The sequence below is a fragment of the Ambystoma mexicanum genome, chromosome 1q (assembly GCF_040938575.1).
Source record: "Ambystoma mexicanum isolate Mex_15411 chromosome 1q, UKY_AmexF1_1, whole genome shotgun sequence".
NCBI classification, from domain to species: Eukaryota; Metazoa; Chordata; class Amphibia; order Caudata; family Ambystomatidae; genus Ambystoma; species Ambystoma mexicanum.
This window is the reverse complement of record NC_090922.1, coordinates 437,581,013-437,594,061: the sequence shown is the minus strand read 5'-3', so window position 1 is coordinate 437,594,061 and position 13,049 is coordinate 437,581,013. Positions and strand designations below refer to the sequence as shown.

At 43.8% G+C, this 13,049-nt stretch overlaps 1 protein-coding gene across 13 annotated transcripts in view; it reads left to right on the top strand.

The window, feature by feature from the left end:
* PHAF1 (phagophore assembly factor 1) overlaps positions 1-6,739 on the top strand; it is a 1,056,812-nt gene extending 1,050,073 nt beyond the window's left edge. For 8 of the 13 annotated variants that reach the window (XM_069640070.1, XM_069640106.1, XM_069640098.1 and 5 more), the window contains one exon: positions 4,567-4,803. In XM_069640070.1, the coding sequence (XP_069496171.1) occupies positions 4,567-4,656 (90 nt within the window). In that variant the 3' untranslated portion in view covers positions 4,657-4,803. Of the gene's footprint in view, positions 1-4,566 lie in introns of all 13 variants that reach the window. The other 5 variants (XM_069640131.1, XM_069640088.1, XM_069640122.1 and 2 more) reach the window with 1 other exon arrangement.
* The last annotated feature ends 6,310 nt before the right edge of the window (positions 6,740-13,049 follow it).

The window sequence follows — 13,049 nt, the reverse complement described above, 5'->3', positions numbered from 1 at the left end:
GCCTATTCGCCCCTACTTGGTTTCACTACCCACCTACAAAGGGAAATGTCCCATAACCTAGGCTCTCATGCTTTGTCATCCGAGAGGGATGCTGGTAATGTTTTGCGCCTAATACGTTGGCCGTTCGGGTTAGGGAGATGCAGGTCAAGCCCTGTAACAGCTGTGAATGATTCACCATACCTGCAAATACCTTCTGAGAAGAGTCTGAGAGTCGCTGTCACGGCTAATGGAGAAGCCTGTGCTACCACTCACAGGAATAATGATTTGTCCTTGGTGAGCATACATCTGAAGAGCAGCACTGCTTATCTATTCCCCAAGCTGCTACAAAACACCAGGGAACACAGGGGGGCTACTGCTCGCTGCCCAACCCATATGCCATACTTCCGCCTGACTTCAAAATGGCAGAGTGGTCTTTCAAGCCCTCAGACGTTGCAACATTTACACCAATTGTAAGTTATCCCCAACTGGGAAACAATGGTCAGGAACACAGAGAACTGTAAGGGTGCAGAAGTAAGACTCTGACATGCAGGGATCATTGGGGTTGAATAAGACTTTTATTCAAGTTAAGAAATGAAAAGAGAACCCTATCTTGCCCCATCTATAAGAGGGGTTTCCCAGCCTCAACCGAAATACTAATGTCACAGTCCTGATGTCAAAAGCAAGACTCAATAGTCCTATGTCATAATCCTATCTCTGTCCCTCACACGCAATGCTAAACTAAATCAAAAAGTATATGTTCCTCATCCAGAGGAATGGCTCCCTTCCGCTGGACAACGGATAGTTCTTTGTTTGAAAGTAGTTTTCAAAGTTCAGTTTGCACTGGTGGGGGAACGCTGCACTTTCCCAGCCTTCCTCAGGGTTCTGATACAATTCATCAACTGTTGGGAGAATGTGGTCTCAGAACATGAGTGGCAAACCTGGTTTCTTTTTCTACCAGGTACTACAACGAAGAAGAGGGTCCTGAATGCTTCCCCAAACGGTGTTGGGTCCCTGACCCTGGTTGGCGGGCATGGCTTTCTCCTCCACCTGGCACTGCCACGAAGAAGAGGAATGGTGCTTCTTCTCTCACTTCAGCAATACTTGGTTCTTTCCCTTGCCAAATATTGTAATGTCTACTGTTGCTGCTAACTCACTTTCTTCAAACGGGCCCAGTTTACTCCCCTCTCAAGCACTGGTGTATTTACATCATTCACAGTTCAGTAGCATCTTCCTTCTTTCATATATTTCAACCTTGCATTTCTGACAGGGGTCCCAAACCCTGGTTTACTTATAGTAGGCTTTTTCTAAATGTCTCTTCAGCGAGGTCACCACACCTTTTTGAGCTACTTGACTCAAGACTCTGTACAACCCCCCCTGCGTTCCGTCCAGTGAGCTCTTGCACCTCTTACCTTTTAGGAGCATTGTTTCGACTTCTGGTGGGTTAGGAGTGTTCCTTTGGACTCCTCTTGGCTCCTGTGCAATGCAGTGTTGCTATGGCATCTTTGCAGCCGTTTACCTCAGGTGGTCTGCTTTCCCGACATGGGTCGTATGCTTACCTCCGCCCCATCGGTACTTGCGGTTTCCCCATTTGCTGGCTCACTCTCTCCAATTTGCGTGTAACTCGCAAACGTTGCTTCTCTCGCCACTGGAACTCGAGCTGCGGCTCCGCGGTCTGGGATCCTTCACTGGCATAGCGGCGTTGGCTCCCTCTCTCCGATTCACCTCTGACACCTGCTTCTGCCGGTGCGGTCTTGGGACTCCAGATTAGCTAGAAAAGAAACTCCTGCCACCCTCGCAGCATCCCGATCTCTTCTGGCATCTGGTCTCCACCCGACAGCTTCCTCCAAGAAAGGTCTCACTACTGATTTACCCCTTCAATTCTACCTACCGTTGGACCAATTGAATGTTGGTAACCACCAGACTGTTCCTTGTGGTTTCCAGTGGTCATCTTCATACTCCTGCATCTCCTTCTCATTGCAGTACTGTGAAGGGGCTCTCCACTTAGGTGACTCGTATTCTTCCTCGCCCCACCCTTGATTGCACATAAGCAATCAAAATATCTAGCATGGTACCTGACCAGAAGCACATTTCCATTGGATCAAGAACAAATGAGAATTATAACACACCCGTGAACTACAAGAAGATGCAAAAGCTACCAACACATCTGCACTGAATCTGCTATTACGCCACCACTTAGAACCAGAAAATACTGATTCGAGGGCCTTACAACTGCAAATCATACAACATTGTGTACCTTGTCCAATGCAAGAAATACCTGCAAGGAAAGTACATCAGTGAGACCAGCCAGGAACTACACAAAAGAATGAACCTACACAAGAATACCATCTCTAACAATAAAAAAGAAACACCAGTACAGCGCTACTTGACACAAAATTGACGCACGCAGGCGGATCTTTCGGTTTTTGCATTGAAGGGCGATCTCCCAAATGCAAGTCACAGAAGAGCTTGGCAATTCACATGTTTTAAGCCATTAGACCTAAAGAACAGAGATGTGGGTTTCAGGTCACGCTGTGTTAGACTTTGTATGCAACCTACCCTGTATACCTCTTTCATGTAGGTGCTAGCAATTACGCTCCCTTGCCAAGACGTAGAACCCACACAGCATTTGCTCATACCTTTAACCTCTTAAGTGCCAGGCTATTATTGAAGTCTATGTAAAAAGGACGAGTATACTCGTCCTTGGCACTTAAAAAAACGGATCACTATGGATAGCAGTTTAAAGTGCTTTTTGCAAAGTATTAAATGTTAGAGCCTCTGTGGTCAGTCGGTATTATAACTTCAAAACAAGCAGTAAATATTTGAAAATGTGCATTTTGGCTGTACAGGTTTTCAGTAATGCAGATTGACCTGTGAAATGAAAACACTAGAACAAATGCTTACTCTACCTTTTCAAAACCTACACGCCGAGACATTTTTATTAATAACAGAAATATACATATTTCCAAACTCACTTTGCACCTTTTGGGGAACGCTAAAGAGATTGGACTGCTTTAACTATTTAAATGCAAGCATCTTACTAAATAGTGCAATATTTGCTTGAACTGCAAGCTAACTGTTCTGTAGTGTAGATTTACAACGGTTTGGTAAAATCACGGCCTCTTTCAATCCTTGTGTGCCAGCTTTGGATGTTAAACCCTGGTTTCTCTCATCGCACTTTTGTTTTTTACCATCTGATGAAGATCTTTGAGACTTAGAAAGTTGATACATTATACCATTGCAGCATAATATTTTCAGTTAGTCCAATAAAGGGTGTCAAAACCCAAACTTATTTTGTGTATTCAAATGTAGAAGGTAACTGTTTGTTTGGTCCTGCCTGGGGGATTAGAATAAATGTTTACGCTCTACAGTCACAAAACCACACATATTGGATTGTCCAATGCATGTTCATCAAGTTCTACTAGGAATCTCTCCACTGCTTAGTTTTTCACGCAGTGACGTAATTGCCATGGGGCTCTCACAGGGGTACTAGCCCAGCAGGATCTACCCTGGGCTACCACAGTATCTAGTGACACTCCCAAAGAATGAAGGAGAGTGGGCTAACACTGCAACTGAAACCATGGCACAATGCTCCTCTTGCTCTGCATTTGCTGATGTGCCGCTCTGGTTTCCAAAGGTGCAATAGGTACAATTTAAGACTGACCTTTTAAAAGCCATCTGTTCCTGAGTCAGATGTTGTCCTGCTAGGTATCATCGATCTGCCAACAAATGCCAGTGGCAATAGGTAAATACATGAAGAATGGCGCAGACTGGCCCAAAGTGGGGGAATTGTGAAATAAGAACCTACCATGACGCTAATATCCACAGAACACCTTGCATTGAAATGAGCATTCTATCGTCCATATTTTGCAGTAACCTCACAGCCAACTCTTAAAACCCCTCAGTCGTTAGTGCAAAGAGGATGCTTTGCAAGCCAACATACTCTTTAAAAATCACATAGAGAATAGGTGCTAGTGGTACGTTGTGGATGAAGGCCTCTCACTGGGATGAGCAGGTCCATTTCATTGAGTGGGTAACGGCAGATGCTGGCCATCCAAGTCCCAAATCCACCTTCAGGTCAAAACCTCCCCAATTGTTTCTTTCCTGACCCCCCAATCTTGTACCTGGTCGACACCATAACCACCCCTCTCCAACTTTCCAAACTGTCCTTGGAACTGCTTCAGTTTCCTTTAGCCTCTTGTTTTTTGTTTAACAAAACAAGGAATCTAGGTATTCAACAGCAATCCATGTTTTTCCAAGTCGTTATAAAAGTGAAGATCCACACGAAATGTAATGTTCTGCCGAGAGGTCATTATTTTATTTTGCTAAGAGAAAAATTGAAGATAACAAAACAATGCTAATCCAGAAATCTTTCATCTTCATGCATCTGTAATGCTTTTGTATTTTCTGGGCCTTTACTCAGCAGCCATGCTTTTGTGAAGATCTTTTCATTTGAATGTAAATGGTATTATGTTACCATGTACAGATTTGTCTGCATGCTTTTTTAAGTGATTAATAGGACATGTCTTTATTATGATGGTTTTACTCGTCCCTTTTTCACTTTGTTGGCTGCGGTTTGTCTTTTTTCAGGTGATGCAGAATAATCACATTGCGTCAGTTACTCTATATGGCCCACCAAGGCCCAGCAGCCAATTGAAAACGCCCGATCTTCCCCAGTAACGAGAAGCGCCTTCACCAGCAACTCCTCAAAATACTACAAATTTAGTACAGTGTGCCTTGATGTGCTGCCACTTGTCTATGGAAAGAGCCGTATGGTATTTCCACCTCATGCCTCGTGACGATGGGAGAATATCATCGGGCACTACAGCATAGGCGCATAGCTTGTGTGTTTGAAGGACGAGGGGTGGAGGCCGGATGTAGACCTGTGTTGTGGTTCCTTCCCCCTCCTCCCGCTTAGTTGCTCTACTCCTGGACAGCACAACCTCAGAGACACCCAAGTCAGCACAAAGAGCCAGGAGCCGGTGCTGGCTGATTGACTGTAGAGTTAGAAGCACAAACATTCTGAGCCTTGGAGCTATCTGGAAGCAGGTATTGATTAGTCTGTGTTTGTTACTGTATAGATGTGAATTTCACATTTATGGAAAACTGATACATATGTGTGAGTGTGTGTGTAAACAACTACAAACATGTCGGTATTTATGTGGCTTAGAACATTGTACCAAGTGTGAGAAGAGCGTGTGTGTATATGTCCATGATTCAGGCACCACACAGTTTTGTGACTTTTAACAAGCAAGTAGCATGTGCATATTACTTGGTTGTAACATTTGCACTACATACACTTTAATTACTTGATAAATCTTCTATTCACTGAGGAGCATCTGTGTACAGGGCGTGAGTGGGGTCTGATGGGTGTTTACTGTAATGTATGCCTCGCATAATGCTTATTTATAATGGTGGCATGGATAAACCACCTCCTGCACTAATATTTACTTGACATGCTGAAACCGTTGAATTTCTCCTGCCATGCCTGATTTTATTATTATTGTCATTGTGATGCAATGGTAGTGTATTTTTCCTCATTGACTGTTCCCATCATCTGTCTAGCAGGGATGACCCCTCCGGTAGAAATTGAGTTTGTTAATAATGATGGTACAGCTTATATTGCTACTTATTTTCAAGCCATTTTACATAAGGGAAAATCAGTTGCCCTCCACCCCACCCTCTAAGCTTCCAACTTTCCCCAGCTGCGCACAAATGCATGTCTCAAAAGCTCATCATTGTTCCGTCAAACTTGTGCTACTAATGGGCAAGGGGCATTTTTTCATCCAGCATTTTGATGAATGGTATCCTTGATCCCATGGAAATGATATTTAAATAATGATCATGACATGATTTTTGTTTAATGCCAAAGTGTTAGCCAAAGACATCTGTGATGTAAGGAAGAAAAAGCGAACAAAAATACAAACTCAGCATTTATGTACATATGGTCCATCTGCACACCCATGAAGAAGTGGGCTTTTTGTCCTCATCGGGCAAGACTCTTCTACCCAGAACGGCTGATATGGCTACACGTGGTCTGTGTTCCTCTTGCGTACTGGTCTTATTTGTTTGGTGGATTGAGCAGATGCTTAATATTCAAACTGTAATCAACTCATCAAAAACCTAAAATAGTCAAAATGTTTAATTTGATCCCATTTTTAATATTTTAGTGTAGCCAATTGTGATACATAAACACTTTTTGTGAGTTTTACAATGTGTACAGATTTTTGTAAATAGGAAATTTTTGTAATTTTTTTCTTGATGTACAGTGTAATCCTGTATAGACCATCAATGAATACGAGAGCGAGAGATTGAGAATGTGAAAGTGTAAGCTGGTGTAGAGCTGTAAACAAGGTTTTGGATCCAGGACCAGTAACTGGGATAATGTAATGTGTGTTTGCGGTATTCTATTACCATTTAGTCTTCCTGTATACTGTGACATTCTAGAATGGTTTTATACATATGAAATTGTAAAAAAAAAAGAAAAAAAAAACTGCGATAGAACTAATGAAGCGGAAAAGGTCTGGAATATCTTTTTGCTGTTCCCAGGTGGTGACAGATGTTAAACTTCTACCCCTTCTGTGCTGTTTTCTGTGATTACTGCTTGCTGACAAATATATGTGCCTCATTTTATTTTCTCATTAATGTGCCCTCCTTTAAATTAAATGGAACTTGCAATGAGCATGTATACCGAAAAACAAATAAACAAGCTCCCAGTCACGGTTTGTTGTTAGACACAGCAGCTGGGTGTTTTTGTAAGTAATACTCTGATGGTGTGTTTATTTTGTATTTTGAATTTTTTTCCTCAGTGAAATGTGTAGTGATTCCACTGCAAGAACATCTGTTTTATACTCGGATAGTGGTAGAGAACAGTTAGTGTATGCAAGGTTAGAGGGGGTTATGGTAGCCTTAGACCAGGGCGTCTCTTGCTGACATCCAGCACCCTCTCCTGGCTCATCAAGCCTTCTATGCTTTCCACACTTGAAATCCTCACTGACCCACCTCTATTTCCACACCATTTATGCACCTTACTTTAAACTCCTACCAACTCCTCGCAAGTTTTCTGGGTGCTTGCCTCCCATCATCTCTGTTCTATCGGACGCTTGGTCTATATTGGGACCATCCGTTATTTGCTGTGTCTTCCTAGGCTCTCATTCTCCTTCACGAGGAGCTCGGCCTACTTTTCCCAAAGGTTTGTCAGCACCTCCCCTTGTAGTTGTTTCTCCTCCTCTCCTCTTATTTCTTACCGTTACCACCTGTGGTCTCCCACCCTCTTGATGCTGGATCAAAACCTCCTTGTGGTATCTCCACTCATCCCCTTTCTGCTCTCTTAACTCGGCCTCCCATACCTGTTGTTTTACCACCTCCTCCTGATATGTCTGCCTCCTTCTGGTGTCTTACCTCCTCCTCTCCGCCCCCTTTCACTCCACTGTTACCGTCCTCTGATGTTTCTCACATCCCCCTTTGTTTCTCCATAGCACTTTTTCTCCTCCACTCCAAGTCGTGTATTCTCCAGATTACTCCACATTACACTCCTCCGGTAGTCGTTTCTGCAATACATCCAACACATCTGTTCCTTCCAAACTCTCTCACTCTTCTGACAAGTTTCTTCACTTCTATAGGGACCTCCCTTGGTGCCTTCAGACCTCCTCCCAGGGATTGTTCACAAGTGTATGTGATAATTAGTCATTGGTCTGTTTGAACTTTTAATCGGTCCTCTGTCCCCCCTGTTCTCCTCCACCCCCTAATTCCATGAATCTTTGTGTTGAGCTGATATCTGAAGCCGGCGCCATTTTGGAATTGTTGTTTGCACATGGTAGGCTTCACAAAGTAGAGTCACCGTGAGTGGTTCTAGTTCTCAATTCCCTGCTGGTATATTTCCTGCCACTCAGGACTTCCAAACTCAAGTTGGTTACCCCACATTCTGTCTTCCCTCTTCCTGTGAAGTGTGCTAGCCAGTGGTAGTGGCTCTGTTGATTCCTAGGGGCGCAGTACTTGTTATGTTTTTCCACTGCCCTTAAAGGGGTAGCGCTCATATATTAGGCCCAGTGAACAGTCCCTGTCATAATACTAAGTAATGGTGGGGTAGAATAGGAAATAATCATGACTGTCTGCAGGTCCTGTATCACTCAGCGGGTGACTTAAATGGCGCCCATTGCTGCCCCATCTCTGATTCTCGGATCCAGGAGGGGAATGTGATCACACCCCCTGTGGCCATGCTAGTGCACATGCCTATTCCCACCCAGTACCGTCCCCCCTAAAAGACAACCCCTGTGATCCATTTCATTTAGCTCTATCATGTAGTAACATTAAGATGTGTGCTGTTGTGGGGCTTCCTTCATTATTTCGAAGCACTCTTCTGAAAGGTAATCTCATAATTGCAAGTATTAATCCACTCCTGGTGGAATAAAAATGTCTTAACCAAGTGTGCCTTCTTCCACTTGATTTATAAGCAATGGGCCTCATTACAACCCTGGCGTTGGACCATGGTGCTGCTAGCACCATGGTCCATGCCGGATTCCGCCATGGTGGATGGCGGATTTACCGCCCCATTCCAAGGTTGGCGGGGCGGTAAATCCCCATTCACCATGGCCCCTTCCCCATTCCCATTTTTGGCCCATAGGGCTCAATGGGAATGGGGAAGGCGCTAATTACGGCACCGTAAATTACGGTGCCGTAATTAGCACCAAGGTCCCTTAGCGGGTTGGACTTTAACGCCTGCAAAAAGCAGGCTTTAAAGTGTGAATCTGGCGTTAAGGGTTTAACGGCGCCGCAGCCTTTTACGGTGCCGTTAACCCCTTAACGCCAGAGTTGTAATGAGGCCCAATGTCTTTCTACAGCTACCTTAAATTTCAAAAATCTGATCAGTACTGACAGCTATAGAAACCATGTCAAAGTTATCTTTGAAAGCATAACAGTTGTATTTTCCATAGCCAGTGCCATTTATTTAGCACAACACGCGAAAGACTAAGTCCGTTTTGCACACGAAGCAAATATTTATTATGCCTGTACAATTTCTCTTTCCCTGTTTTACTTAGAATTCAGCATCTAAGTCTATAACAAAATGGCTAGAGTTCAGTCAAGGACGAAAGCAGCAACCTTATAACCTAATTGGTAAATTGCTTGTGAAATGCTCATCATCCACTTATTAGTTCATGTTGCTTGTGACAATATTTGTGATTGCTCTATGTACATAGATGTCCTGTTTAATCTTCTGGTCTTAATTGAGATGTGACACACATTTAGATTTCACTGTTTCTTTTGCTTATTTTTACAGATTTCTAAATGTGTAGGTATGTCTTATTTTGCCACCAAACCATCTATCACATACCATAAGGGTCATGCTAGTTGTTGGTCAGATATTCCCCCACCACCTCTATCTCTTCTTTCAGGGTTTCCATAGGGTATAAACTGAGACAATTTTCATTCCTTCGGAAGCAGCCCTTCCTGTAATCACGGTAAAGGTAATTGGTTGAAGTGTTAGAAACCACTGCATCTTTCGTCCAGGCTAGCCAGATCAGAGGGGGGTGGTCCACGACTCAAATTAACTGTCTCCCTGTTTTGTAACACGTTTGCTTATCTACATCACACTCAGTGGCTAAGTAGTCCATCTCTATGGTTGCATAATGTATTTGTTGTGGAAATAATTTTCTGCTGATTAACTGGATAAAGGACTACCCCCCAGTCTTTGTTTCAAGGCCTGTGTCTGTATATTGAAAGGGTCTGTACAGTCTGGAATGATTAATAGTGGCGGTTGGCATAGCAAATGGAACTGCTTTAAAGCCTCCTCGAGTGCATTGGCCCATGGGAGGGCTGACCAGTGTTGAAAGGTTCAGAATAAACCACTGGTTATACGATAGAAGATGCAGGATGGCTTTAAGACCTTTCTTGTTTTGTGGAGTGAGCCATCTGGCAGAGGAGCTACGAACATCACAGTAGGAAGAATCACTTCTCCACTCTGCTCAGAGCCGGTCTGTGCAGATTCAGGTAAAAGCAATAACCTGTCAAAGAACACATGTATTGCCTAATACAACGGAGAGTCAATCCAGAAGACACTGGACCTGCCAGCCTTAGGATGCCCTGATATGTTTGAAGCAGAGATAGCTAGGAAAAAGTAGAGAAGAAGAGTGAGCTGGCCCTCATGCTGAGTATGATCATTCCTCTCAAAGTATAATCCAAGCCATCTAGATCCTCATCGCAGATTTCCCCTGGACACACCGAGGCACCAGGGAGACCAAAAATGGGACTGCAGGGAAGCCCAACTGCTGGACCAGAAAGGAGCCCACCCTCAAGTAGGCCATTGTGCAATAGGCTCCCAGAAAAGCCAGTCAGCAAAGAGGCACATCTACGAGAAGAAGCCAATGAGAGAAGAGTTTTTGTCAGTTAAGAAGAGGCACTGGAAGACACTGGGGGTGGAGTTGATGACAGGAGAAATAAATATACCAAGACACAAAGAAGATGCAGTATCAATCACCTGAGACGAAGGATGACTGCAAGTGAAGAAAAGGAGGGAAGTATCGAAAAACCCAAGCAACCTCTGGACAAGGCAACCCCATCTGTTGGACCAGGGGAAGGCTCAACCTTAGGAAACAAAGGCGTTGTGGAATGGTCAGAGGAAACCTTACTCTGTCTGTAAAAAACAGAGGGAGAGGCCACAAAGACAAGAATCAGTAGTGAGGGGGCAATAAAAGAGAATGACCAATGAGATACTAGGCACAGCGAAAGAGAGGAAATATCCCATTTGTCACACTTGGATGGAATAACAAGGAGACTGAATTAAGAGACAACCCTTCATGAGGTAGAAGCAACGTGAACAGTAGAGAAAAGAAACAAGTCGCAGACACACCAAATGAAGACAAGGTAACAGTATTGGAGAAGGGAAAGGTAGAGTCAACTTTAGAGAAAAGAAACCAGTACAAACCCCTGAGAGGAGAGAATGAAACCATCCTGCACAGAGGAAAAGCAAAGTGAACTTTAGAGAAAAGAAACGAGTGGCAAACGCCAGAGAAATGTAAGGAAGGTATGGTATCAACAGTAAGACAGACACAAGTGACCACAGTTCAATAGTGTTTATTGAACTTCAAAAAGGGTTTGAAAAATGCCTATCTAATCATAAATCTGCAGCTGGAAGCAAGGTACGACCATCAAAAAATAACACAGTCCTCATAGTGTCTTGTCAAAATAGAAGGGCCTATACTAATAAACCTATTGCCAATACATACCTCTAACTACAAATAGTGTGGGAAACAATGCTATGAAAATGAAAGAAGTGTTCACAAAATATGTCAGGATGTTCAGGCTGTTGGCCTCCCTTCGCCATGTTTTCAGCACGGGACAAGGCGGTACACTCGAGCTTATCAAAGTCTCTGACTTCCCTAGCATGAGGCTACAGCTCAAGCATTAGCATCAGTGCATTCTGTGCCCAAGTCTCTTTGTCTTTCAAAGTCTCTTCATTCAGAGGGCCTGATGCAACAGACAAACAACGTTATTTTCCTTAATTTTTAGATTATTATAAGTACTCCACTTCTCAGGAGATTTATCATTCACCTCGGATCCCCCTCAGCCGGGCTCAGATCCTTTCAACACAAATTTCATAACTTGACACAAACTTGTTTTAACCAAAAACCTTTAGCTGATCTCCCTCCGCTGGGCTCGGACCAACTTCCTACACAATTTCATCAACTATCGAAGACTTCCGTATGTGCACTGGGTTTTCACAAGCCGTTGCAGGAGTACTTCGATTTCACAATTCTTTCTCACATTTGCCACCTTTCAGCTGGATACCTAACAGAGACTTACGAATGAGCACCCCCGTGGCACCGGCCCACTCTTTCTACGGTATCGTATCTTGGCTTCAAGGTTCAATCACTCATCTGCTGGTTTCATTGTTCTCGTGTCACTTGCCACATTCGCTTTATACACTTTCCTCTTCCGTTTTCACTATACAATGTTGGCGCTTGCAACCCTGTCTTCAACACAAACTGGTCTGGTATCAGTCTCCCCAACTCACTGGCTGTGCCGACTTCATTGGCGCTACTCTGTTGTAGGAGCCAAGGACAGTACCACGGCAGCAAACGATTCTCCCCGCCTTGACTTTTGATGAGGGAGAGCCCAAGTACCTCAGACACAAATGCAGGATTCTTCATCCTCGATTCCTGGTCTTACGTTTCTTTTTCTCGAAGGTTCATGAAAGTAACCGTCTTTCGTTGAAAAGGTCAAAGGCACTTCCCTCCTTGCAATCATTTTCGGTCTTGCCGTCTTTCGCCATGTATTACACTGCCATCTTGGAACTGCTGCTTCCGCGTGTGCTTTGCCTTGCTCAAAGTGTGCGCTCGTGCTCAGCCTTTTATCCCTGTTGGGAAGAGAAATGGAAGTCAGGTGTGTAATCAAAGTTGATTGCCTGATCGTGCCTGGCCTCAGAATTGGGACAACATGGCGGGCTCTCATATGAAGTTATAGATCTCATATTCCTATGGGGAGTTTTTCCTCCTGGTTCATTTTTCCTCATGCTAGTAGGGTTGGTAAAATCACTAGGGTGAGAATCTGGGCAGTTGTAGTGTTTGTGGAATGAATTAGAAAAATCAGTAAAATAATAGTTTGGAGTTGAGATGGGAATAACCGGGATTATAGTTGCGTAATGGAAATGAAAAGAATGCATTTCTTATTGGTTTCCGGAAAGATCGAGGGGAGTATTGATATGTTGTTTCTGTGTGAAGAGAAGAATACCCTGTCTTACCCGTGTTTTCTTCGCCTCTGTTTTCCAAGTATCACTGGGAATAGCCTGGGAGAAACGCCTCGGTTTTCTCACAGAAGGCAGATAAGGAAGCAATGCCAGATAAGGGAAATGCTAAGCAAACTTTAGAGGTGAGAAACCTCTTATGAACCACAGAGGAAAACCGGAGTAACATTCAAAGAGAGTAGTAGCAAAGTGAAACTTGGGAAACAGACCCTGGGAAGGGGAAGACAGGCAGGGAGGCAGAACAAAAGAAGAGACCTCTGGGAAAAGAGGAACCAGCAGGTGTTTCCAAAAGGGGAACAATAGAAAGTAGCACCAAAATGGGAAGGAGAAGAGA